Source organism: Anomaloglossus baeobatrachus, chromosome 9 (assembly GCF_048569485.1).
Source record: "Anomaloglossus baeobatrachus isolate aAnoBae1 chromosome 9, aAnoBae1.hap1, whole genome shotgun sequence".
NCBI classification, from domain to species: Eukaryota; Metazoa; Chordata; class Amphibia; order Anura; family Aromobatidae; genus Anomaloglossus; species Anomaloglossus baeobatrachus.
Window position 1 is genome coordinate 157,370,094 of NC_134361.1, and position 25,092 is coordinate 157,395,185.

The following is a 25,092-nucleotide window of genomic DNA, read 5'->3' on the forward strand; positions in this document are numbered from 1 at the left end:
TTTCGTGACATCGAGGGACAGGATCGACTCCTTACGTCGTAGAAGGACTTGTGAAATCATATGATTTCAGACGGGGAGTGTTGTGTCCCATGAATGGGAACAACCTGTTGTATATAATTCTTGCATTGCATATTTTTCCTCCTATCAGGAAATTCCTTTATTGTTACTAGGTAGATTAGACTGTATGAAGTTTGTCCCTATGTACCTCCCTTAGTTGGCTTCTGTATAGGAAGCTCCTCCCTTCTCCTTCAGTTTAGTCTAGAGGAACCATTGCTGAAGAGACATGTCTGCAACCCTGTACAGATTATTCCTTTTCACCTGCCTTTACTTTGTACGTAATACAAGATTCTAGAAGAAAACTACAGCGTTTCTCCTTGTCTTCCTACAAGTCATCGTTTGGGCTGAGTTCACACTATCTGTGGAAGCCGGTAGAGTGAGTAAAATCATACAGTTATCTAAGGGACTGATAATTAGAGCGGTTGGATTCATTGCTACCAGGAAGAGACAGAATAGTGGTACAGAAAGAAGTTGGTATCGTTCAAGAAAAACATGATTTTCATGCAGGACAATGCTCCATCACATGCATCCAACTACTCCACAGCGTGGCTGGTCAGTAAAGGTCTAAAAGATGAAAAAAAAATGACATGGCCCCCTTGAAGATGCTCGCCCGCCTTTGGACTACGTCGGAGATTTTTTTTTTAAGTAATAAAGATGGAGTCTTAAATGTATTCTGTTTTATTTCTAATAAAATATTTTTTTCTCTGTGTTGTTGTTTTATTTTACTGTTAAAATAACAGACAATCACAGATACTGTCACAGAGTGGGCGTCTGTGATTGGATGCTGGAGTAATCTGAAACCAGCCCATACACTCCAGCATTTAGAATGTATGGGCAGATTCAAGGTTACTCCAACAGCCAATCACAGACGCCCATTCTGCATGACAGAGTCTATGATTGGCTGTTGGGTCCCTGTGAGGTTCTCTGACTTTTTGCCTTGTTTTGTCATTTTGCTTTAATCTGTTTTTTCTTCATAGGCCATCTTGCTTCCTGTTCTGTTGCCCTCACTTTTGTCCTCAGTCAATATGGATTCCTCAGCTTCTATGTTCCCGCCCTGCTCCCTGCCAATTACCTGCTTAAGCCATCTCAGCTGATGGACCAATGCTTCTGAATCCTGTTAGCAGCCTACCTGTAACCTGATCTCCTGAAGTCTTTGGAAGAACTACTTTTCTGCCATCCTCTGTTTTGGATCCCTGGAACTCGTGTCCACACAGGAACCCTTCTGCTCCGCCATGGACGTTTACAAGTACAGTAAGAGAGACTGAGTTATACTTTGACACTTCTGCTGAACTTTGAGGATCCATTCCTGATTAATTTGTTCCCAGCCTCTGCACCCTGCAACTGTTTAACCCTTCATGTTTTGTGCACTTACTTGTATGAAGTAATACAAGAACTGTTTAGCAAACCTGTGTCTGTGTTTCCCTTGTACCCTTGCACTAGACTCTATACAAACAGTATGTAACACCTTACAGTCCCTCACTCACACATATAGCAGTGTAAAAATAAATGAATAATTAAAAAAAATGATGCAGCGTTCTGCAGTACAGTGGAACCTCGGTTTACGAGTAAACAGGTTTGCGAGCATTTCACTATACGAGCAAAGCTTGCTGTAAATTCGGAGCTCAGTTTACGAGCAAGCTTTGCTGTATGAGCAAATACTCACCGCACACACTTCCAGTTCCGTACTTTAACCACACTCTGACCCGCTCTTGCAGTCCATACAAACACGCACCCACACACACATTATGCTCACTTTACCTTCCGTTCCATCGCCGACCTCATGGTTCTTGTAGTTCGCTGGTACAGGATGCGTATCGGGTAACCATCGCGATGATGGAGGAACTTCTGCTGTCAGTCGCTAGTCAAAGGCAGCGCGCTGGCCAATCAGCGGCAAGCAGCTCCTGCCTTTGATGTCAGCGCTCTGGTAGCGGAAATCCCTCCATCGTCGTGATGGTTACCCGATTCACATCCTGTACTGGCGAACATAAGAACCGGGAGGCCAGCGATGGAACAGAAGGTAAGGTGAACATAATATGTGTGTGTGAGTGTATGTTTGTGCATGTGTGGAATGGCACAATAGGGGACCAAGATGGGACATTGAACAAGTTGTGGAACGAATTGTCTGAGCTTGCATTGTTTCCTAAGGGAAATTTTGCTTTGCTAGACGGGTAATTTGGTTTACAAGCAGACTCCCAGAACAGATTATGCTCATAAACCAAAATTCCACTGTAGTTTTGATTCTCAGCGCAGATATAGCGGATGGCTATGGGCTGCCACCACCATCTGTCTGGCTTTAACTTGACTGGCAATCCAACTACAGAAAGTCCATTAATGTTTTTTTAATTATTTAAAAAAAATGCATGGGCTCCCGCCATATTTTGATCGCCAGTCAGGTAAAACCAGGCAGCTGGGATTCTCAATGTGGTAAGGCCCAAGCGTTCTGGGGCCCCCACAATAAAAACCGCAGCTTGCAGCCGCCCCTAGAAATGGCGCATTTTCTCAGCGCCATTTCTAGGTGCTTTACTCGGCTCGTCTAGCAGCCCTGATGTCGGTGGCACGCTGGGTAACAAAGGGTTTAATACCAGCTTTGTATTCACAGCTGGTACTAAGCCCGAAATTCATGGTGTCATGCCAAATTAGACATGGCCGCCATGAATTTCTAGTAAACAGTAGAAAAAAAACCACAACACAAATTTTTTTTTCATTAGAAATAAAACAAAAAAAAAATTTAGAGACTCCATCTTTATTATAAAAAAATCCTTAGTCCGACATAGTTCACAGGTAGAGCAATGTCAGCTCTGCTTCATCACTATGTACAGACAAGTGTTTATACAGAGCAAGAAGCAGGCTGACACTGAGGGTATGATTCCACTTGCGTATGACTCCTGCATGTCTCGCATTGCATCACTCTGCACGGCGCACACTCTCCTGACAGGAGCGCCTTACCTGCATGGAAATACATGCAGCCAAACCACTCCTGTAAGGAGAGTGTGCGCCGTGCCGGGTGATACTGATGCGAGACTCGCACAGTGACAGTTAAAGTTCAATCAAGTACTTGAGCCATGGGCTCAGGCGAACCCTGACGTCACCAAGAACATGGCCGAAAACAGCCGAAGACTGCCGAGTGACAGCGGTGCAGTGAATACCCCCGGCAGCAGCTGCAGGTAGCGGGTCAGCAGAACGCATCGCGGGACCTGTAAGTATAATCGTAATGTTTTTTAATAATGTGCTTGTTTTTACAGCCCCTGGACCTGAACGAGCTTCCCAGGAAAGCGTGTTTGGGATCGTGTGCACAAACACTATGTGTTCGGTACAGACCCCGAACTTTACAGTTCGAGTTTGCCCATCACTAAACATCAGTGATGCAATACTGCAAAAGGTGCTTTATTGATGCCTACAGTAGAAGATAATATTCTATCATGTGTATCAGTAGAGAGGCATATTGCAGTATCGCATCACTCTTTTCTCAGCTGCAGGCAACAATCATTATTCAACTAATCTCTGCCTATGTATACAGCCACATTCAGCAGTATATCTTCTTAGTCCCTTTGTAAAGAGGCACATACTGCAACTCATCAATTTTTTTTGAGCCCACAATGGCAGTGCAAAGATGTGTTTGTTGCCTGCTGCTGACACATCAGTGAGGTAAAATGCAAAAAAGTGTTCTATTGATGCCTATAGAAGAAGATAATTTTCTATCATATGTATATGGTAAATAGAAAGGCATTTTGCAGTATCACATCACTCTTTTCTCAGCTGCAGGCAACAATCACAGTTCAACTAATCTCAGCCTCTGTATATAGCCACATTCTGCAGTATATCTTCTTAGCCCCGGTATATAAAGGTAAACCCTGCAATACATAATTTTTTCAGCCCTCTTCTGCCATATATCATCTTTATAGCCCATCCTGCAAAACATTGCTTGCTTTGCTACTGGCACACAGGCACACTGCTGCTTCCAGGTATGAGGTCTTAATACTGCAATGAAAGAGGTGCAATAGGGTTTTCCAGTGCCCTACCACCCCCACTTTCATCTGGTGACTTGTGGTATTGCAATGTAAACGTGTGTGTTTTCTTTTAATGCATTGTATTGTATTGTATTGTATGACATCACCTCTTGTGTAACATGGCCGGCTGCCACCAGATGTCACTGATTCCCGAGTCCCTTAGTGAGAAGGGATGGATAGGGAGTGAAAGGGCAGCAGGGGTTAAGTGAGGCGGTAGTTCACTAGCACAGGATGATATAGGAAAGGAGTATACTGTTTTGAGGAAGTTAGGGAAGAGTAAAGACCCTGTCTCACACACAGATAAATATGCGGCAGATCTGTGGTTGCAGTGAAATTGTGGACAATCAGTGCCAGGTTTGTGGCTGTGTACAAATGGAACAATATGTCCATGATTTCACTGCAACCACAGATCTGCCAAAGATTTATCTCTGTGTGTGACGGGGCCTTAAGAGATACAAGGACAAGCAGCAGATGTAGTAGAGTGAAACAGTGTGGTGTGGAGGTCAACAAGCACAAGATTGAGCAGGTGGAAGAACCACGGTGACCAGAAGATGCAACTGGCAGCAGGAAGGCTACAGTGAGGTATAGCAAGGGACCAGACAGCGCTCCCCTTCCTAAGTGGGCAAACGTGAACAGTGCGGACAGTCAGCTGAGTTGGTGTTGACTGACAGGGCCACTGACATCGCAAGATAGAAGACTCTATGAGTTATCCTGGGAAAGTAGTGTAGCTATCCGTGGAGCAGCAACAGCGCCTACCATCAGCAGCGCCAAACCCTCATCCTCTATGATAGCCGGTGGGATCCTGATTGCAGCCAGAATGGGAAGTAAAGAACTTGCCTGTTAATGTGGCGACAAGCCTGTGAATATTAAATACAAGAATTGCCGTCACTTCCTAATCTTATAGTCTGAACTGGTGCAAACTGAACATAGCATACATTATCAAAAATAACAGTTGCACTTAAGTAGAGGGAAGCAGAAAAACAAAGATGTATATGGTGAACACTGGAATGTAAAAATGCATTACTGCAAAGAAAACATGAAAACTTTTAACACATTTTAGGGGAAAAGCAAGAGTTAGTTTGCAAATAAAATTGTCCAAGTTTACTCGAGTCCAGTTACCACACCACGGTATAACTCTCCACTCGTTCTTTTCTAGCCCTTATAAAGAGGTCAGGGATGACACAAAAAGAGGCAGAAATTTAGATTAGGACCCAGTTGAGTTTTACCTTGGCATGGTAACTGGGCTCAAGTAAACTTGGCCAATTTTATATTTTATTTGCAAAATAACTTTTTTTTTTTTTTTTCCCCAAAAAATGTTTTCAAATTTTTCATGTTTTCTTGGCAGTAATCCGTATTCATATTCCAATGTTCACCATATACATCTCTGTTTTTTCATCTTCCCTCTACTTGAGTGCAACTGCTATATTTGATAAGCCTGTGACTATTGACTGGAAACATTGGTTAAGCGGAGAAGCCGGCTGGAGGCCGGAGTGTCCAGCTGCAAGCAGGTACGACCTCCATAGTCACTCCATACACCACTCTGCCCCCTGTGTCTGTACTGTGCTGGGGTGGGTTGAGGACCACGACCCCAGGAAAAAAAAAGAAAAAATTGGCATGCTTAGATAACAAATTCATCTGTTGAAACTTCAATATAAAAATTCCCCCAAACATATGTTTACCTCAATTGTAATTGTTGCAAATCAGTTCAACATCACTGTCTTACCAATCACGTGCCAAGCAACTTAAAGACGAATCTTCTAAATCAATATAGCATTCCTTTTGGAAAGTCACAGTCAACGAGATTACACTTCCCAAACTAGTGTTAACCAATTGTACAATATTACAAATTTCTCTATTTCTCTTTATTCTTAAAAAAGGAGAGCTAGACTTATTAGTTATCAAATTGCTTATTTTCTTGATCTTGCAAGGAGTACGTTGAGCAAATCTCTGCTCCATTGTTGCAAGGTGAGGTCATTAAATATTAAATTTACCAAAATTCCTAAAATGTATCGACACAGATGGCCAAATATTTCAAAAAACATATGGATGTCATAATGGTACCTATAGTATCTCCTCAATCAATACCCATCTTCAATAGGGCGCCATCCTTTCTTTCCAGATATGCTAGAAACACAACTTGTAACAATACCCAAACCTGGTAAAGATCCTACAACACCCTAAAATATTTTTCACATATCGCCATTAAATTCAGGTATAACATTCTATGCCAAATTACTGTAAAAGATTGTAAAAGTTACTCCCGTTCTGATTGCCCCAATGAGGTCAAAGTAGGCATCAATGACACCATTCATTTTATCATATAGTTTCCTGGAAAATGGGGAAAAAAATCCAAATGGGGTGAAATTGTGAAAAAAATGCAATTCCACAATGGATATATATTTTTTTCTTACAATCGTCCCTAAATGGTAAAACTGACCTGGCATTATGATTCCCCAGGTCAGTACGAGTTCATAGATACCAAACATGTATAGTTTTTTAAGTTGGTGAAAAAAAATTCTAAAATTTGTCCCCCCAAAAAATTGTGCATTTGTCGCCATTTTCCGAGTTTGCGAATGTTCTTAGTTTTCGAGACCTGGGGTTGTGTCATAGCTTATTTTTTTCGTCCTGAGCTGACTTTAATCATACCATTTTTGGGTAGATACGATGTCTAGATCGCTTGTTATTGCATTTTATTGAAATGTTATAGTGACCAAAAAAAGTGATTTTGTCATTTTTAATTTTTTTTCCACAGTTTACCGATTGGATTAATTTATTTTATATTTTGATCTGGCATTTTTGAACACAGTGATACCTAATATGTGTATTTTTTTTATTGTTTTATTTTCAATGGGGCAAAAGGTGGGTGATTTGAACTACTGAGTTTTTTTTTTTTTTTTTTTACAAATTTTTTAAAACTTTTTTTTATTTAAATTTTATTGTTTTATTAATCTCTTTAGGGGACTTGAAGCCTGCACTGTCCGATCACTTGTGCTGTTACAGAGCTGTGCCAATGTTTTCATGTGACAAGCACTGCGATGTGCAGATCACAGGGTGATATATTATTGAATGATCTGCACATCACAGTGCTTGTCACATGAAAGCCCTGCACTATAAAGCAGGCTGGGAGGAGAGACTCTGATCTGGGCATGTGTGCCCAGACTGCTGCCACTCTAGGAGAGGCAGCCCCAACCACACTAATGACATGCCCTGCTCAGTTGGTCCAATTCTGGTCTCCACATGGGAAGGATCAAAGCTAAAACATCAACATAGGAATATATGCATGGCACAAAGATCAGCTTATAGGAGTAGGGTAGTTTGTAAAAGTGTTAGTTAGGAATAGTTAGGACAAATGAAAGGAGGTCACATTAGTAGTAGAAAACTCCTTTAAACTGTCATCCTGGTTTTCTTTCTCCCTCTTGCACTTAAATCTATGTATTATTCTTCACAGACTACTGCTCCAATTTTAAATGTTTTTTACAGCTGCGGTAGTACAACCACACTTTATAAAAGTTCCCGACTGTTTCAGACCTTTTTCTTCTTATCTCTAGTGATGAGCTGTGCGTTCTGACTTGTAAAACATTAAATAGCCACTACTTTCCATGCCTCATCTTTTATAGTGTCTCTGACAATGCCTCCTGATTGGCTGTAATAGACCATGTGATGGATGCAAGACATTACGTCGAAGCCCAAGCAGCCAAGCCTGAACTCATGTTAACCTGCTCTTTGACTGATGCAATATATGGCAATAGCATTTCTTTAGCTATTTGCTTCAATTAAATCGTAAATTGTTTGAATCCGCCAGGACAAACAAATAATTTATGCTCTGGCGCATGTAGCGGGCATGCCATATAGAATATCCTATTATGTCTAAGACTGAGTTTTATTAAATGAGTATACTGTATATTTGATTACTTATTTATTCGATCTAGAATTTACACCCTATATATTACATATGGGGTGTAAATTCTAGATCTAGTAAATTATAGATCTACCATGTTGCCCTATGATCTGGTTATGTTTTTTTCTTTTAGTTGTATAGTTATTTTTATCATTCATATAAAAAAATGATCATTTTTTTTTAATTAATTTTATGACACCTTGTTTATTTTTTTTATGCTATTTTGGAGTTGCAAATAGTACATTTTCGAATACTAGAGACTTTTTATATTTTTTTTCTCATATGTCCAGCTTTTTAATGTTAGGATGTACCTAGGGGGTTTGATATTTCCTCTATTAATCTAGTTGTCTGCTTTTATCAATTTGCCAATTCTAGTGCAGTTGGTTGACTATCAAATATTGACATGATCCTCCTGACTCTCTCCCAAAAGATAGGGGCCCTTTGCACACTACGACATCGCAAGCCGATGCTGCAATGCCGAGCGCGATAGTCCCCGCCCCGTCGCAGCTGCGATATCATGGTGATAGCTGCCATAGCAAACATTATCGCTACGGTAGCTTCACATGCACTCACCTGCCCTGCAACATCGCTCTGGCCGGCGAACCGCCTCCTTCCTAAGGGGGCGGGTCGCGCGGCATCATAGCGACATCACGTGGCAGGCGGCCAATAGAAGCGGAGGGGCGGAGATGAGCGGGACGTAAACATCCCGCCCACCTCCTTCCTTACGCATAGCTAGCCAGGACGCAGGTTGGAGATGTTCCTTGCTCCTGCGGCTTCACACACAGCAATGTGTGCTGCTGCAGGAACGAGGAACAACTTCGTAACATCGGTCTTTCCCAATTCATGGAAATGACCAACGCTACACCGATGATACGATTACGACGCTTTTGTGCTCGTTAATCATATCAAAAATGCTTTACACACTACGACGTCGAGAGCGACGCCGGAAGTGCGTCACTTTCGATTTGACCCCACCGGCATCGCACCTGCAATGTCATAGTGTGCAAAGGGCCCCATAGAGAGGAAAAGAGATCAATCATGTTGAAACTAAAGGCACCATTCTTTTATTCTTGTGGTAGATAGACTGCTGCTTGACCTTTTTGCATGTGTAGAAGGAATTTGGAAGAAATAGTTGACAACCAAGCAGTGTATGGGTGCAACAATATTAATTTGAGTTCACAGCTAACTTTTGGATACACAGCTGTTCTAAAACTAATCAACTAATCAGCCAGTAGAAGCTGGATATCCAATTCATCAGTTGTGGGGTTTTGAGCTGTTTCTTTTTTAATCTTGTTGCATTCCATGACATTTTTTTGCTCCAAAGTCTAAATTACTTGACTCATGAATTTTGCTCACTGTCAAAAATGTTTTATTTTTTGTGTTTAACCAATTCAAAATGGTAGTTTCTGTCTGACAATTTTTGGGCTATAAAAAGGATAAAAGAAGTAGAAAAAAATCTTTATACTTACCGTATGACTCAACTCTCCGCTCTTCGCTGCCACCTGTCCAATTTTCTCCATATCTTTTGTTCCCCCACTGCTCACACAGGAATCCCCAAATCTATCATGTTGAACCAAGATTTCCAACTTTCATAAGGCCCCCAGAAGGTTCTACGTATGCGCAAGGAAAGTCATGGTGCATGTGGTAACATTATGACCCCATGACCTTTCGCACCCTTGTGTAAAACCCTCTGGGTCCTCATGAGAGTTGTAAGTCCTGGATGAGAGTGAGAGACCTGTGGATTCAAGTGCAAGTGGCAGGGATCAGAAGATGCAGTGAGGACTGGACGGGAGGCAATGAGTAGCAGAGGAGCTTAAAAGGTGAGGTGACAATAAAGATTTTTTTTATATATTATGTTTATTATATACAGAGCTAAGTGAGGTTCAGAAACTGAAGATAAACTGATATTGAGGTATGTTATATTACCTGTGTGTGTTCTCTGATGTGCCTTGAGATGTGAGCTCTTGGTGTACACCTTTGTGCAACCTAAGTGAAAATATTAAAAGTTAATAAAGAATTTGAAAACAATAAATATAGAACTAAATACTTTTACAAACGATGCATTAACAGTATAGAATATATCAAGATATCAAGATACTACATTGCAATTTTTGTTGTTAGTGCTGTTCATCAAAATATTTCCCAGCACAATATATTGTTACAGTTAGACAATGGTACAGGAATGGTAAAGATATGATGTAAGGTAATATCTAGTATAGGGACGTCAAGGGCAGGTATCACTTCTATATGGAGAAGTCTATTTGTCTCAAAATTTACAAACTGTTCTTGTTATTTACAGTCTTCTAAAATTTCTAAATAAACATTTAAGTGGAGAGGAATCAAAAATAATAGAACCTTATACTTTACTAGGGTCTTTGTGGGTCACTGGTCCATATTTAAAATTACAGTCACCTTACTCATGATTACACTCTCGCCACCTTTAGTGATGTCTCCAAATTCAGTTCCAACTATAATCCCACCCTTCACCTATAGAGCTTTTTTGCTAATCCCGTTTTCCAGGGGACCCCATTGGTGGAAACTAAAAAGCATAATATCACCCTTTTGTCAGAGGTATTATCTCATCTCTATATTCATTGTTTAAGGAGGAGTGGGAGGACAATTTTGGTATTTCACTTTCTATTTGGAGGTGATTTCATTGGTGTCACATTCTGTCTAGATGAACTTGTGGCACCCCTGACTTGGTCAGGCACCACAGAGTATTGCACCCATGGTGGGGCAGTGCTTCCAGGTAATCTCCAAAGGCAAGGATGAGGTGTGCACATACAAACACCTAGCAACCAGGTCTCCCACACTATTAGAAGGGACCCTTGTGTAGCCCTGTAGAGGATAACTTTCAATTCCCTGCAAGGGGTGTAGAGGAGGGGCTGGAAGCTAGATGCAGGGGAGACAGGAAAAGGAGGAGGAGAAAGCAGTCTGGAGCAGAGTGTTGAGCAGTGTGGAAGGGAGCAGACGTACACCCATGCTAGCCAGACCCTGCAGAGTGTGGTAGCTGTTAACGGGAAAGAATGGGTACCTGTGGGTCAGCCTGAAAGACACCTACAGAGAGGTGGCAGAGTACAGGGACCGCTGGTATTCTGGCACGCACGGGGATACAGGTCCCCAGAGCAGAAATCTAATTTTCTGGAGCTGCTCAACCTGCCGGTAAGGGTATTTGCGGTACCTCACCAGAAACACAGAGTCCGAGCCCAAGCAGCAACAAGGGGACTCACAAGGGGACAGGGCCAGAAGCCATCTCACCAAGGTCTACGCTGCCGGCAGACCGGGTGTATATGGTTCCACGCATATACACCCGAGCCCCTGGGGCCAGCCTCACTCTTGGGAGGCAGCACCACCCGACTGCAATACCATCAGCCCTGGATGCTCGTTAAACTGCAGTGGCGGTCGCCCATCCCTGACCGCAAATACCAAGAGTGGCATCACGACTTCATATAAAGAAAACCTGACTGAACTCTGGCCAGAAGGTATTCCTCAAGAGCCGTCCCCGCAGTGTCACGCTGCAGCGCTGTGGTGCGTGACTCAAAATAATTGAGTTTAAAGGGAACTTGTCACCAGATTTGTCCCCTATAAGCTGCAGCCACCACCAGTATTCCAGAATACTGTATATAAGAGCCCAGGCCGCTCTGTATAACACAAACAGCTTTTATTATACTGTCCTATGGGGTGGTCTGGCTGACGGGCATCATTGATTTTGATCTGGCACCTCTTATCTGCTTGCGACAACCGTCCTCCTTTCCTGCTCCATGTGGATGATGTGTCATTTCATCCACACAGAGTCCTCCATTTCGCTCCTGTGCATGTGCACTTCTCTTTGCCTCATGAGGGCAGATCAAAGTATTGTAGAGCTCATACAATGGCATTCTTTGACCTTTCCTCGTGCCTGTTTATTAGGCCTAAGACACACGGCGTGAAAACGGAGCGAGTGGAATGCGATAAAACATTGCATTCCACTCGGACTCATATTACTCTATGTGCCAGCACCCATGAGCGATTATTTTCTTAGCCCTAATCAGACCGAGAAAATAGTTGCAGCATGCTGCGAGTGTAATGCGATCCTGTTTCTCTCGCACCCATTCAAGTCTATGGGGTGAGAGAAAAATCACACTGCACTCGCATTACACCGGTGTAATGCAAGTGCAGAGCGAGAATGGCAATAGCTGGCAATGGAGGAGAGAGGGAGATAAATCCCTCCCGTCTCTCCGCAGCGCCGGCCCTCCCCTCCTCAGTGCTGGCCTGTCCCTCCTCAGTGCCTGCCCCCCCGCAGCTGTGATCCGATCACATGATCGGACTTCAGTTATAATGACACTCGCATGACACTCGGCTCCTGCTGTACTGCCAGCATGAGCCAAGTGTCATGCAAGTGTGACGCCCTGGCCGGGCCAGGTATTCACAAATAGGCCCCTGCACTAAACCTTTCCCTCACAGGTGACATCAGCCAACCTCCAAAACCTAGTCACCCCCCTCAGGGCTAGATGGACACACCAGGGCGGAACAAGGCGGTTGGAAGACACCCACCAAGGAGTCTGGACAGCCCGGGGTGGGAAAGTAAACAGTTCAGTTCAGATCAGTTTAGAGTTCAAGTAGGAGAGGAGTGTGGGCTGGAGCTGTGTGCAGCTCCAGCAGAGGCGAATACCCCAAATTGAGCGGCACCAGGGTAGGAGCCCTGGTGCCATTGGCTAGGAGGCAGACGGCGGTCTGCATCTGCAGGATCCGGGAAGATGGCTCAGTGGAACCGAGGTGGACCAGGACAGGGTAGTGGCCCGCCGCTACCGACCCGGGGAACCGACTCGGAAACCAGAGCACACAGAGGGGGTACTCGGACCCTGAAGCCGGGACCAGAAGCGACCGGAACCGGTTAATTTACCGATTGAGGCCAGGACTAGAGGTCCTGTCCCACCCAAAGTCCCTATTAGAAGACAACAGCCCACCAAGGGGGATAAAAGGCCACCGCCAGGGCTCAGAGATCCCACTGGCCAGTGACTGCGGGCAAGGGCTCTTTAGGCCACATCCAGCCGGGAGTGGACTCCTGAAGTTGCAATCTCAGGCAGTCCACCGTTACACAAAGGTGCAGGAGAAAGACAGAGATCACCAGCCGGGTGGGGGACCAGAACGCAGCCGGCTGCGGGCACCGACCACCATCACCTTGGTTTACCAGAGACTCATGTGTTTCCTTCAATAGTGAGTACACCAGCACCCTGCGGTTACCCATCTCCCTGCACCAAAACCCCAACGGGTCCTGGGGCCACCATCCCTGTCCACGGAGGAGTTAACAACTTGCTGCATAACATCTCCCCCGGGTGCCCCGTCACTGCAGCGGTGGTGTCCAACCTCACCACACACCGTGGGTGGCGTCACGAACTTAGTACAGCTCAGCCCGTACATATACGTCCTACATCCACCACTACACACACCCCTTTTTGATCGAAGTGACCGCGAGACCCCCGGGTCCAGAGACCCTCGAGCCACCCATAGAAGGTCCGGATCCGAGCAGCTCGGCTGCTGCGAGTGGGGCGGCACACAAGGATCGCAGTATTACCCGTGTGGCCCCAGCCTTATGTAGTGCCCCTGAAGCCATCTGGGAGCTACAAAATACTGAATCCTGTCAAAGATGCAGGGCCTACCCCCAGGAGCCTGGAATACCGGTGCCGGTAACAGCAAAACACAATATAATCCCTGTTTTTTCCTTCCCCAAAGACTGGTGACAGACTAGAGGAGCCAATAGATGGCCACCCAGAGGTGGAGCCGATCCAGTCCACTAGACAACAATGAGGGAGGAGGGGTCAGACAGTCAGTAAGGGGAAGTGAGAGGAGACGGATGTATCTGTACTGACGGGAGTGTGTAACAGTGACATGTCAGTTGCAGGCGTGTGGTTGCCGAAGGAGTATGGTAGAGTACTCTCGGAACCAAAGCACCCACGGTATACAGAGCCCTAGGTCAGGCAAACGCTCCAGGCAGACCTGATACAATCTGCACAGTGAGGGGATCATCCAGGACCTCACTGACTTTAGAAGTCTGGGGGCACCAGCAGTAACGGGAGAACCAGGGAACGGAACGGAACTCCGACCCTACAGGGTTCACATTGCCCACCGTACGGACCAGAGATTGAGAGTCTACCAGGAGGGGACCCCCAGACCCACCAACTTGAGAAAGGTACCGGGGAAAGAAACCATCAGGTCACCAAACCACTGGGACTAAGGAGACCAGTGGGGAGGACCAGCCTTCCTCCAGGTAGTAGCCATCCAACTGCTGTGAATAAAGAGAAACAGTTACACTGCAATCCCTTGTGAGGCCTACCTTCTTTCCACACCTAACTCCATCACCTACCCCCTGGGGCCCCGGCCCTACTTGCAGAGGGCCCAATATCCAGGCTGACGTTAACATCAGCTCCAGCGGAGAGACTGTGCAGCGGCGGTTCTATCTCCATAACCGCAACCCACAAGTGGCATCACAACAAAAACTTTATTAAGAATTCCCCTGTACATAACCCCTTTTAAAGCGACCTCCAGGGTCACAGAACTGGGCAACGGCCACCCAGTGACACATCCCAGTAGCACACCGCCTGGGACCGAGTACCCCACAGTAACTTACTGGCGCTGTGAACAGGATCGGACTAGACCCGTTCAGACCGGGTGACATGTCCCTTATGGACTTTTTGTGACTTGTGCAATTGCAAAATGCAAATAAATGTATATAGTTTATACAATGTGATTTTCTGGATTTTATTTTTGATATTCTATCTCTCACTGTTAAAATTAACCTTCCCTTAAAATTATAGATTGTACATGTCAGTGGGCAAACTTACAAAATCAGCAAGGGATCAAACAATTATTTCCTTCACTGTATTCCTCTTTATACATGCATCCAAATATTTTTATTGATTAGATAACAGACACTTCTCAAAAAATAATCTTATCATACTATGCTCCTCATCTACCATTGTTCTTTGCATCACTTTTTATCATGGTATTTATCTTTATATGTTCCTCTTTCTTGTCTCGTAAAGAGTTATATTTTATTTTACTTCAATTGTTGCAGTCATATTTCGTAGGTTTTGTATATATGAGGCTGTCAAATTCAGGTCAGAAGATCCCACAGCCAGTCCATGCATCATGGTTCACAAGGCTGTAAGGTTGAGGTCGCGAGACCCGCAGGTGGTCTGTGTATTACAGTCAGTACACGAACCATGATATACATGGTTCCAGGCAGACCTGATACATTTTGCATACGGAAATAAAGTGTTTCTTTTCTGCTCAGGCTTTTTCCTGTAAGTATATGCGCCAAAATACACAATATCTGCTCTGATTGTTGTGTTTTTACTACATTTTTATGCATCTTTAATTTCTTCATGTGTTTTGGTGCAAACTTTCGTAAAGGTTTTTTTTTTTAGTCGGGATTCTGCACTTCGAAACACAATTGCAGTATTTATTTGCAGTTTTTCAGGCTCAAGATAAAAAGTTTGGAATGAAGGTCATTAAGAAAACTTTAAAAAACAATCTTTTTTTTTTTTTTTTTTTCTTTTAGGTAAGGATTAGTGCTAAGGGAGAATATCAAGCTTGTCTGGTTGTTATTAGAGATGAGCGACCTCGTGGAAGTTGTTTGGCAGCTGCAGACGGTCCGTACCACCACTGGTCTAGACTTGACCCGAACCCTAATGGAAGTCACTGATTGGCAGTTCGAGTCTTCGCCCACATGCAGCCAGCCATAACCAGACCACTTTTAAGGAAGGGTGGGTGGGGTTTCTCCCTTTTTTTGGGGGTGGGAGGTTTGCACACTACATGTGCTCCCACTGTTGTTACCCCCAGTACAAGTCGGTCAAACACTACAAGCGGCTCGCACTGGGCTGAGCACCGAGCGTACCTGAGCAGAGCGATGTTGGCGCGAGTGGTTTGCATGCATAAAGCTTCCAAACTCCGATCCCAAACTCTGTTTTTTTTAAAGTTGGGTTCATTCATGTCATGAACAGCCGGGGGAGTCACTCAGATATCCCGCAGCTGTTCGATGATTTGTCACAAACACGGCTACTCTCTAGCGCCCCCCTTGTCTGCAGGCCACTTTTGGTACTCCAGGACAATGCATAAAATGAGGCTGCTGAGCTAATAATGCTAAATATTGGAGGTCTCACAGGAAGGGTAAATGTATATATCACCGATTCCCGTTAATGGAATATATATATATATATATATATATATATATATATACCTCGGTACCCTTAATGATAGCACTCCAATAATTCTATGCAATAATAATTACGCTGCCACCACCCAGCTTTTTCGGGATAGCTGGGGACCCGTTTCAGATAGCATAAGGCCCTTCGGGTTTTTTGATTCGTATATAAAGCATGAGGAAAGAAACTATTACATTTTATATATTTAATCCGAAAATAGGCAGTGTTTAAAAAATATACAAGAATTTACAAAAGGGAACAAAACAATTGCATTATAGACAGTTACATAAAAATAAAAGGTATAAACGTGAAACTTACTAAACTCGTGCCATAGAAGTGGCGTCTGAATTTATGGAGGGAGGGACTCCAAGAGAAGATGATGGTATAATAGGCCAGCATCACCCTTACTGATGCCCTCCAGTACTGACTGACCCCCCCCAGAAAGGAGCTAGTCGCTTTTATGCCTTAGGTAACCCCCCCCTTCTCTGTGACCTCATTTTACAGTCTCTTGTGGGCTGTGCCAAGATTGTCACAAGGTTCCTTAATTCTAGATTTTCACATATCTTTGCCCCTGGGCCACACAGGTGAAAGATATTAGCGTCGTATTTTATATTGCGATTTTACATTTACATAGATACCAAACACCACGCATTTAGTACGATTTTACTGGCCAATACTAATTTGTCGTGATACCGGCGATCTCCCCGTCAAGCGAAACGGTTCAGCGCTCCACAGGGATTCTGGCAATGTTTTTCATTTTTCTAGCATTAACGTAGCGCTTAAACTGTTTTAGAAGTTTTTCCCTCCAACAGCACAAAGGATTGTCTTTCTCTGCATCCCTTGGCTTAGCTCTACCATTACCCAAAGTCATAAATACCTAAACTTTCAGGCCGATCAGATAATCGTCATGACGATCTGTGGCTGATGGCAGAAAAGAGGGAGGTGAGGACCCTTCTAGAGTTTTACATGACAACTCATTTCTATTATTCCTTAAGTGGAACCTGTCACCAGATGTTTATAATACTCACCTAACGGTCAGTGCGGAACAGACTAATGGGACGGGCGCTTCCGTTCTCCAGGTTCCGCACCTCCTCTTTCGGCCATCTTCGTCCTCCTTCTGAAGCTAGTATGGATGACGCGTTCTACGTCATCTACACTAACCAACAGTGAGGTCCTGCAAAGGCGCACTTTGATATGCTGAGCAGATGACGGAGAACGCGTCATCCACATTAGCTTCAGAAGGAGGACAAAGATGGCCAAAAGAGGAGGCACAGGACCCGGAGAACGGAGACGCCCATCCGACCAGTCTGCTCCGCACGGATCGTTAGGTAAGTATTATGGACATCCAGTGACAGGTTCTTTTTAACTTCAACATCTAGAACTAACTGAAGTCTGTACGTTGCTTTGATGGGAGTCCTACGTATAATTTAGTCATGAGTTTATGAAGGCATGTTCCATTAATAGCACTTTTCCATAAATGTTGTATTTAATTTTCGCAATGTTCCTCAGGTGGAATTTTGATAATTTAATGATAGCAAATATCTGGTTCCTAAGAAATTGTATGAAAGGCCTTAACTTTGAGGAGTTGTGCTTACTAGGCATAGAAGTGTTGGATGTGCAAATTGCCATTATGGTGACCTTTAACCTAGAGAATAACAGTTTTGTCAGATTCTTAGCAAGTTGGCATTCATTCATTTTGTAGTTCAACTGAGCAAGAATTTATTACAGGAGATAACTTATTATTATTGGATTTAATGGCAATGGCTCATTGACTCCAGGTTATCTTGATTAAAAAATCTGCCATTAGCTGGAAATGTAAAATACCACATACAGCAGAAGAAAATAATTCATTAGAAATTGTACAACTGATATCTTTAAATAAACAATTAAAAATTAAGAGTTATCATTTTTGGAGAAAGGGTAAGTAAGTGGAGAAAGTAGCGTAACATTCTGTGATTCAGGTTAAGCAGATAGATTGAAGAAGACATCTGGAAATTCGGACATTTCAGATTTTCCAACAAGATTTTTTACTAGATATAATCTTAGGGGTACTTTACACGTTGCGACATCGCTACCGATATATCGTCGGGGTCACGGTTGCTGTGACGCACATCCGGCGACGGTAGCGACATCGCAATGTGTAAACCCTAGGAGCGACGATGAACGAGCGCAAAACAGTCAATCGCTGATCTGTGTCACATCGTTCATTTTAATAATGTTGCTCCAGCTGCAGATACGATGTTGTTCCTTGTTCCTGCAGCACCACACATCGCTATGTGTGAAGCCGCAGGAACGACAAACATCTCCTTACCTGCGTCCACCGTCAATGCGGAAGGAAGGAGGTGGGCGGGATGTTACGTCCCGCTCATCTCCGCCCCTCCGCTTCTATTGGCTGGCCGCTTAGTGACGTCGTGGAGACGCCGAACGCACCTCCCCCTTGAAGGAGGGAATGTTCGGCGGTCACCGCGACATCGCTGACAAGGTATGTGCGTGTGACGCTGCCGTAGCGACAATGTTCGCTACGGCAGCGATCACCAGATAGTACCCGCCCCGTCGCACATGTGATATCGCGCTCGACATCGCTAGCCGATGCTAGCGATGTCGCAACATGTAAAGTACCCCTTAGTCACCCAAAAAAGTTTTGCAAAGTATTGCAAAGGATTGTTAAAAATCCACTTGTGACTTTTAGGATCGCTACTTCCAATAGGTGGCGCTGCGCTGGAGTTTGTCTCCTTTACTGGAGAGACAATTTGAATATTTCCCAGAGGGGCGTGGCAGCTATAAGTCCCCTTACTGGCAGCCAGACAGACTGGCTTGCAAAGTCTCCTTAAGGAGAATAGTGTTCCCCCATGGTCCCCACATAGCTTTCTCATGAGCCAGATCAGACACCCCATACTTTGCACTGACGAGGGGCAAGCACCCTGAAACAGTGTCTGCAAATTGAGATTCTGATCTAGCATATATCCTGAGTCATATTGCAAAGGATTGTTAAAAATCCACTTGTGACTTTTAGGATCACTACTTCCAATAGGTGGCGCTCCGCTAGAGTTTGTCTCCTTTACTGGAGAGACAATCCAAAAAAGTTTAACATTTTTAAAACAATGTAGGGTGTCGCAGGGTGGTAGTTGTAGACGGTGGATTGACTCCAGATGCCCTGGCACATTACATGAAATGATATTGTGAAGCCCCACAGGTGTTGTGTCGGTGCATTACCTTCAGGGACTCCACTCGGCTGGATCTTGTCACTGGTAGGAGATCTTCTATTTGTCGTGACGCCACTCTCAGTATTGCGGTCAGTGGGGACCGCCACTGCAGGTTGAGGGACGCCTGGGGCTGATGGTAAGTGCAGTTAGTTGGAATAGCCTCCTGAGAGTGAGGCAAGCCCCAGGGCCCTGTGTAGGTGCGTAGTACCACAAGGCGCAGAATAACTCCACACACGCAGGATGTCTTTCAGGGGTTTTACTCACTTCAGGTGGCAGGGTGAGTAACCCGGGCGTAGCTGGGATGAACCAGGCGGGAACCAGGTATCCTTCAGGCTGACTTCTGATGGTGACTACCAACTCGCCTTCCTTAGCCCTTGGTGGTTTGGGGTAACCCCGACTTTTAGTCCCTATGGGGGTCACCCAGGGAAGTTGCTGAAGCCTCTCTCCCCTTCGATTGCCGTTTGCTTGTTGCCTGGGCCAGATCACTCCAGCTGCTTGCCTCCTGTGAACTATGGGCCTTAACTGTGGCTACGTGGCTGCGGCTTTTAGGTGTTGTGGTGTGGGCTTTGAGGGCCCCACACCGGCAGGTTTAGCAGGGAAAGGTGGATCTATCCCCGCTCCGGGATCTCCGCCCGTTTGGGCCTGGTTCTCCCTAGCAGTCTCCTTACTTCCCACTCTGTGCTCTCTCTTTAGCTGGAGATGGGTTTCGGGTAGCACTCCTAGGTGACCGTTCTCCCCCGTCGGTAGCCACTGCGCGGACGCTGTCAGACTGCAACAGCCCCAGGGGAAGGGGTCAGCTCCTCTCCTGTTCTTGCCTACGCCACCTAGCAACCAGGCTCTCTTACCACACCCCTTGAGAGGAGATGGAGGCTTTTGGCCCCCTCCACTATTCCAGTGGAGGTGAAGGCTTTTCCCCCTCCTGGGATCCCCAGGGGTCCTCTCATAGGTACATGTGTGAGACCTGATCACTATGCGCCTGTGTAGTCACACCTTGGTCAGCCTTCTGGATTACCTGTATTGTACTGTCCCCAGCATGGGTGCAGTACTCAGTGGTGCCTGACCAGGTCAGGGGCGCCACAATATCTCTTCTTTTGTATGAGATAGATTATTACTAGGGATGATCGAATACCGAAATATCCGCTTCGCCGAATATTCAACGAATAGGTCGGCACTATTCGCGAATATTCAATGTGCAGTGTAAGTCTACAGGAAACTCGAATAATTTCACGTTGGACCTAACGGCGAGCTGTGGTGACTGAGGAAAAGGCTGAAATGGTTGGGAAAAGGCAGAAACAGTATGGGCACAGCTTCTAGAAGGTCCGTGACTGCATTTCTGGTGTCTTAGAATAACTGCTCAGAGCAGCACGCGGCGTTTACGTAGTCGCCAGAACAGCTCTCAAACCAAACTAATCGCTTTTTTTTACAAACAGAAGGCAGGTCTTTTGGTCTCTTTGTCTGTGTCCACCCTCTCTTGTACTCATCGATCACTGACCGATCACCGACACGGCGCTGCATGGCTCTCACACTGCTCCGGCGACTTCTGCTTTTGAAAATGCCAGCCGCTCATTATTCCATCTTGTATTCCCTTCTTCCCCCACCCACCGGCGCTTATGATTGGTTGCAGTCAGACGCATCCCCACGCTGAGTGACAGCTGTCTCACTGCAACCAATCACAGCCGCCGGTGAGCAGGTCTAAGTAGTGCAGTAAAATAAATAAAAAAATAATTTAAAATAAAAACAGCGTGCAGTCCCCCCAAATTTTGATACGAGTCAAGATAAAGCCACACTGCTGAAGGCTGGTATGCTCAGGATGGGGAGCCCCACATTATGGGGAGCCCCCACCCTAAAATATCAGCCAGCAGCCGCCCGGCATTGCCGCATCTATTAGATTTGACAGTCCCGGGACTCTACCCTGCTCATCCCGAATTGCCCTGGTGCTGTTATTGGAGGGGTATTTGGGGATTTTAATAAAGTGGTGAAAGAGGGTGGGTTGTTTTGTCTTTTATTCCAAATAAAGGATTTTTTCGGGTGTATGTGTTTATTTACTTTCACTTACAGGTTAATCATTGGGGGTGTCTCATAGATGCCTGCCATGATTAACCTAGGACTTAGTGGCAGCTATGGGCTGCAATTAACTCCATATTACCCCGATTGCCAACGCACCAGGGCAATTCGGGATGAGTTTGGTAGCGTCCCGGGACTGTCACATCTAATGGATGTGGCAATTCCGGGCGGCTGATGGCTAATATTTTAGGCTGGGGGCTCCCCATAACGTGGGGCTCCACATCCTGAGAATACCAGCCTTCAGCCGTGTGGCTTTATTTTGGCTAGTATCAAAATTTGGGGGGACTGCACGACATTTTTTTTTAAATTATTTATTTATTTATTTATTTATTTTACTGCACTGCATAGACACGCCCACCAGCGGCTGTGATTGGTTGCAGTGAGACAACTGTCACTCAGCATGGGGGCGTGTCTGACTGTAACCAATCATAGGCGCCGGTGGGCGAGGGAAGCAGGGAATACGAGATGGAATAATGAGTGGCCGGCATTTTCAAAAGCTGGAGAAGCCGCCGGAGCAGTGTGACAGCTGTGCAGCGCCGTGTGGGTGATCGGTCAGTGATCGGTGAGTATGAGAGACTGGGGAGAGGGAGAGACAGACAGACAGACAGACAGAGAGACCAAAAGACCTGCCTTCTATTTTTCAAAACAGCAATTTATGGAGCTGCTAGCAGCTACTGGACACTGTATTCAGCCCTTACAAGGACTATTTATTAGTTGGATCTAAACGCTCTACCACACACAGTACAGTCTATCTAAATCTGCCAACTCTCTATGGCTGCTGTGACGCCCGGGCCTATCAGGTCTAGCAGGGTATTGTGCAACCTGCCCTTCTGCACAGTATCCGCATCCTCCTTGGTTATGGATCCCTGTTCTTTGGTGTTGCTAAGATCAGAGCCAGTCAAAACACTAGGAACACTTTGCCCCACACCCACCAGACACACCATTGGGGGGCCTGAAGGGAATAGGGCCACCCACTTGGGTATTGGTAGGGAAAAGTGAAAAAAGTGTGGAAGGAGAAGTGAGAAAGGAGGTGAAGGAGTAGGAGTGTGGAGTGGTGACTCTCTGAGTGAGAGGTCACCGGTTTGGAGCAGGGCTCCTGAAGACTACTAGGTGGCAGACGTTGGTCTGGGCCTGGTAGGAGCTGGAACCTCGGTCGCAGGGGATTGTGTCAAGGGGCACGGATCTGCCGAGGAGGGCAGCCAGCGGCCTTGAGCCAACTCCGGGCAGGGGCCAGGGCACGACGGGTTACGCGGACCCTAGCCGTGAAGTAGCTTCAAGTGTCCTGGTAATTTACTTGACGGGGGTGAAGTCTTCAAGATTCATCTCTCACCCGCTCCAAAATCAGGGTACTAGCGAAATGAGGGGATAGGACTTTTCCCAAAACACAGTCCATCAAATCCCAAGCGTGAACCCTGAGAGCAAGCTCACTCCGTTAGCCATACGGGTGAGCTGGACCGACTAGTTCCATACTATAGGGTCCAAACAGTGAAGAAGGTGCCACGGAAAAGGTCACAGGCTAACAAGCAACATCAAGGGCACGGATCCAAGCGTGCTCCCTCCTTGCTGAAGCGGTGCTCAGAATTCTGGTTTACAAGCTGTCGGTGTCAGTATTCTTGGACTGAGTGAGTACGCAGAAACCCTTTCCTTCCCAACGGCAAACCTTCGCTACCATCACCGGGGCAAAAAACCCCTACCCACGGAGGGGTTAAACACCTTTGCTGCCATACCAACGCCACCGGGCGCCCCCCAACAGCAGCGGTGGTACTCCATCTTACCACGCACCGTGGGTGGCGTCACGAACTTCTAATGCCAATGTATGTAAAGTGCTGTGGAATTAACAGCGCTATATAAGTGAATAAATATATATAACATAATCCCCTGTACATATCCCCCTTTTCACTTCGAGTGTCCGTGCGACCCCCTCCCAGGTCTGGAGACCCCTCGAGCCACCGCGGGTCCGGATCCGAGCGGCTCGGCCGCTGACACGGGGGCGTAAAACTGCATGTTCACAAAATAGTCGCTGGCTTATATAGTACATAGTACGGTATATATAGTAACACCACAACAAAGATGGCTGCGGCTTTACTATGAGAGGAAGCAACATCAGATGTGCTCATTGGCTGGAAAACAGGAGCCAGGAAGTCAGAAATGAAAATGAAAGTATCGAAGTGAATACCATATTAGCCTTCGGACAGCGAATACCTCGAATGCCCCATTATCCGTTGGATACCGAATTGTGGCGAATACATTCGCTCATCCCTAATTGTTACCATGCACTTACAACTTTTGGCAGAACAGGGCAACTTCTATTTTTAGCAGTTTACCCAGTAAACTAGAGCTGTACACCTCCTTGGGGGTAATTACTTTGGGTATTTATGATGTCAGAAAGTAAAAGAAGTTGTTCAGTCTAAGAAAAAAAAACTTAGTCATTCTATGTAACTGCAGACAATGATTGAAAGGATATACTGTGTAAGGTTAGGATTAGAGATGAGCAGACCCATTAAAGTTCAATTGGGCAGGTTCATCTGGACTTTAGATAAAGTTCTGTTTGGGACCCGGACTTGACCTGAACCCCAATAGAAGGCACTAATTGTGCATTTTGGGTCTCAACCCACATGCAGCCAGCCATAAACAGATCACTTCTGGAGGCGGGTGGACAGGGATTTTCCATTTTTTTTTGTGTGTACACACTGCATCTAATCACGCTGTTGTTACCAACAGTGTGAGGCATTCAAACACTGCAAGTGGCTCACACTGGCCTGAGAACCGAGCGTACCTGATACCTGTGCACAGCGATGCTCATGTGAGTGGTTTTCATATGTAAAGCATCTGAACTTCGAACCCGAACTCTTTCTTTTTTTTTTTTTTTTTTTTTTTTAAAGCCTGTGTCTGCTACAAACACTGAACCATCTCTAGTTAGGATCTTATTTGGGATTGCTGGTGGAATAAAAAGATGAGTTGGGCAATTGTTGCCGTTTGGTAATATTTCTGGCACAAGTACATCCTTAAATGATATATAAAAAGTATGCGTAACTATTTTGGTTATTCTGGGTTGAGAGGAACCCCACGGAAACAAATCTCCTTTATAGGTAACGAAAGATTTAGACTAAAGCGGGCTTTACACGCTACGACATCGCTAATGCAAAGTCGTTGGGGTCACTGAATTTGTGACGCACATCCGGCCGCATTAGCGATGAAGTTGCGTGTGACACCTATGAGCGATTTTGCATCGTTGCAAAAACGTGCAAAATTGCTCATCGGTGACATGGGGGTCCATTCTCGAATATCGTTGGAGCTGCAGGTACAAAGTAGTTTGTCGCTCCTGCGGCAGCACACATCGCTCCGTGTGACACCGCAGGAACGAGGAACCTCTCCTTACCTGCCACTGGCCCCAATGCAGAAGGAAGGAGGTGGGCGGGAGGTTACGTCCCGCTCATCTCCGCCCCTCCGCTTCTATTGGGCGGCCGCTCAGTGACGTCGCTGTGACGCCGCACGGACCACCCCCTTAGATAGTAGGCGGTTCGCTGGTCACAGCGACGTCGCAGGGAAGGTAAGTATGTGTGACGGGTCTGGCCGATGCTGTGCGACACGGGCAGCGATTTGCCCGTGTCGCACAACAGATGGGGGCGGGAACGCACGCTAGTGATATCGGTACCAATATCGCAGCGTGTAAAGTAGCC

At 45.6% G+C, this 25,092-nt stretch overlaps 1 protein-coding gene across 2 annotated transcripts in view; it reads right to left on the bottom strand.

The window, feature by feature from the left end:
- Positions 1 to 25,092, bottom strand: part of LOC142251331 (Krueppel-like factor 5) — a 317,195-nt gene that overhangs the window by 40,872 nt on the left and 251,231 nt on the right. The window contains exon 3 of one of the 2 annotated variants that reach the window (XM_075324023.1): positions 9,889 to 9,948. The exons of the other annotated variant lie outside the window; for it this stretch is intronic. Within the exon in view, the coding sequence (XP_075180138.1) occupies positions 9,889 to 9,948 (60 nt within the window). The remainder of the gene's footprint in view (positions 1 to 9,888; positions 9,949 to 25,092) is intronic. 2 annotated transcript variants of the gene reach the window in all.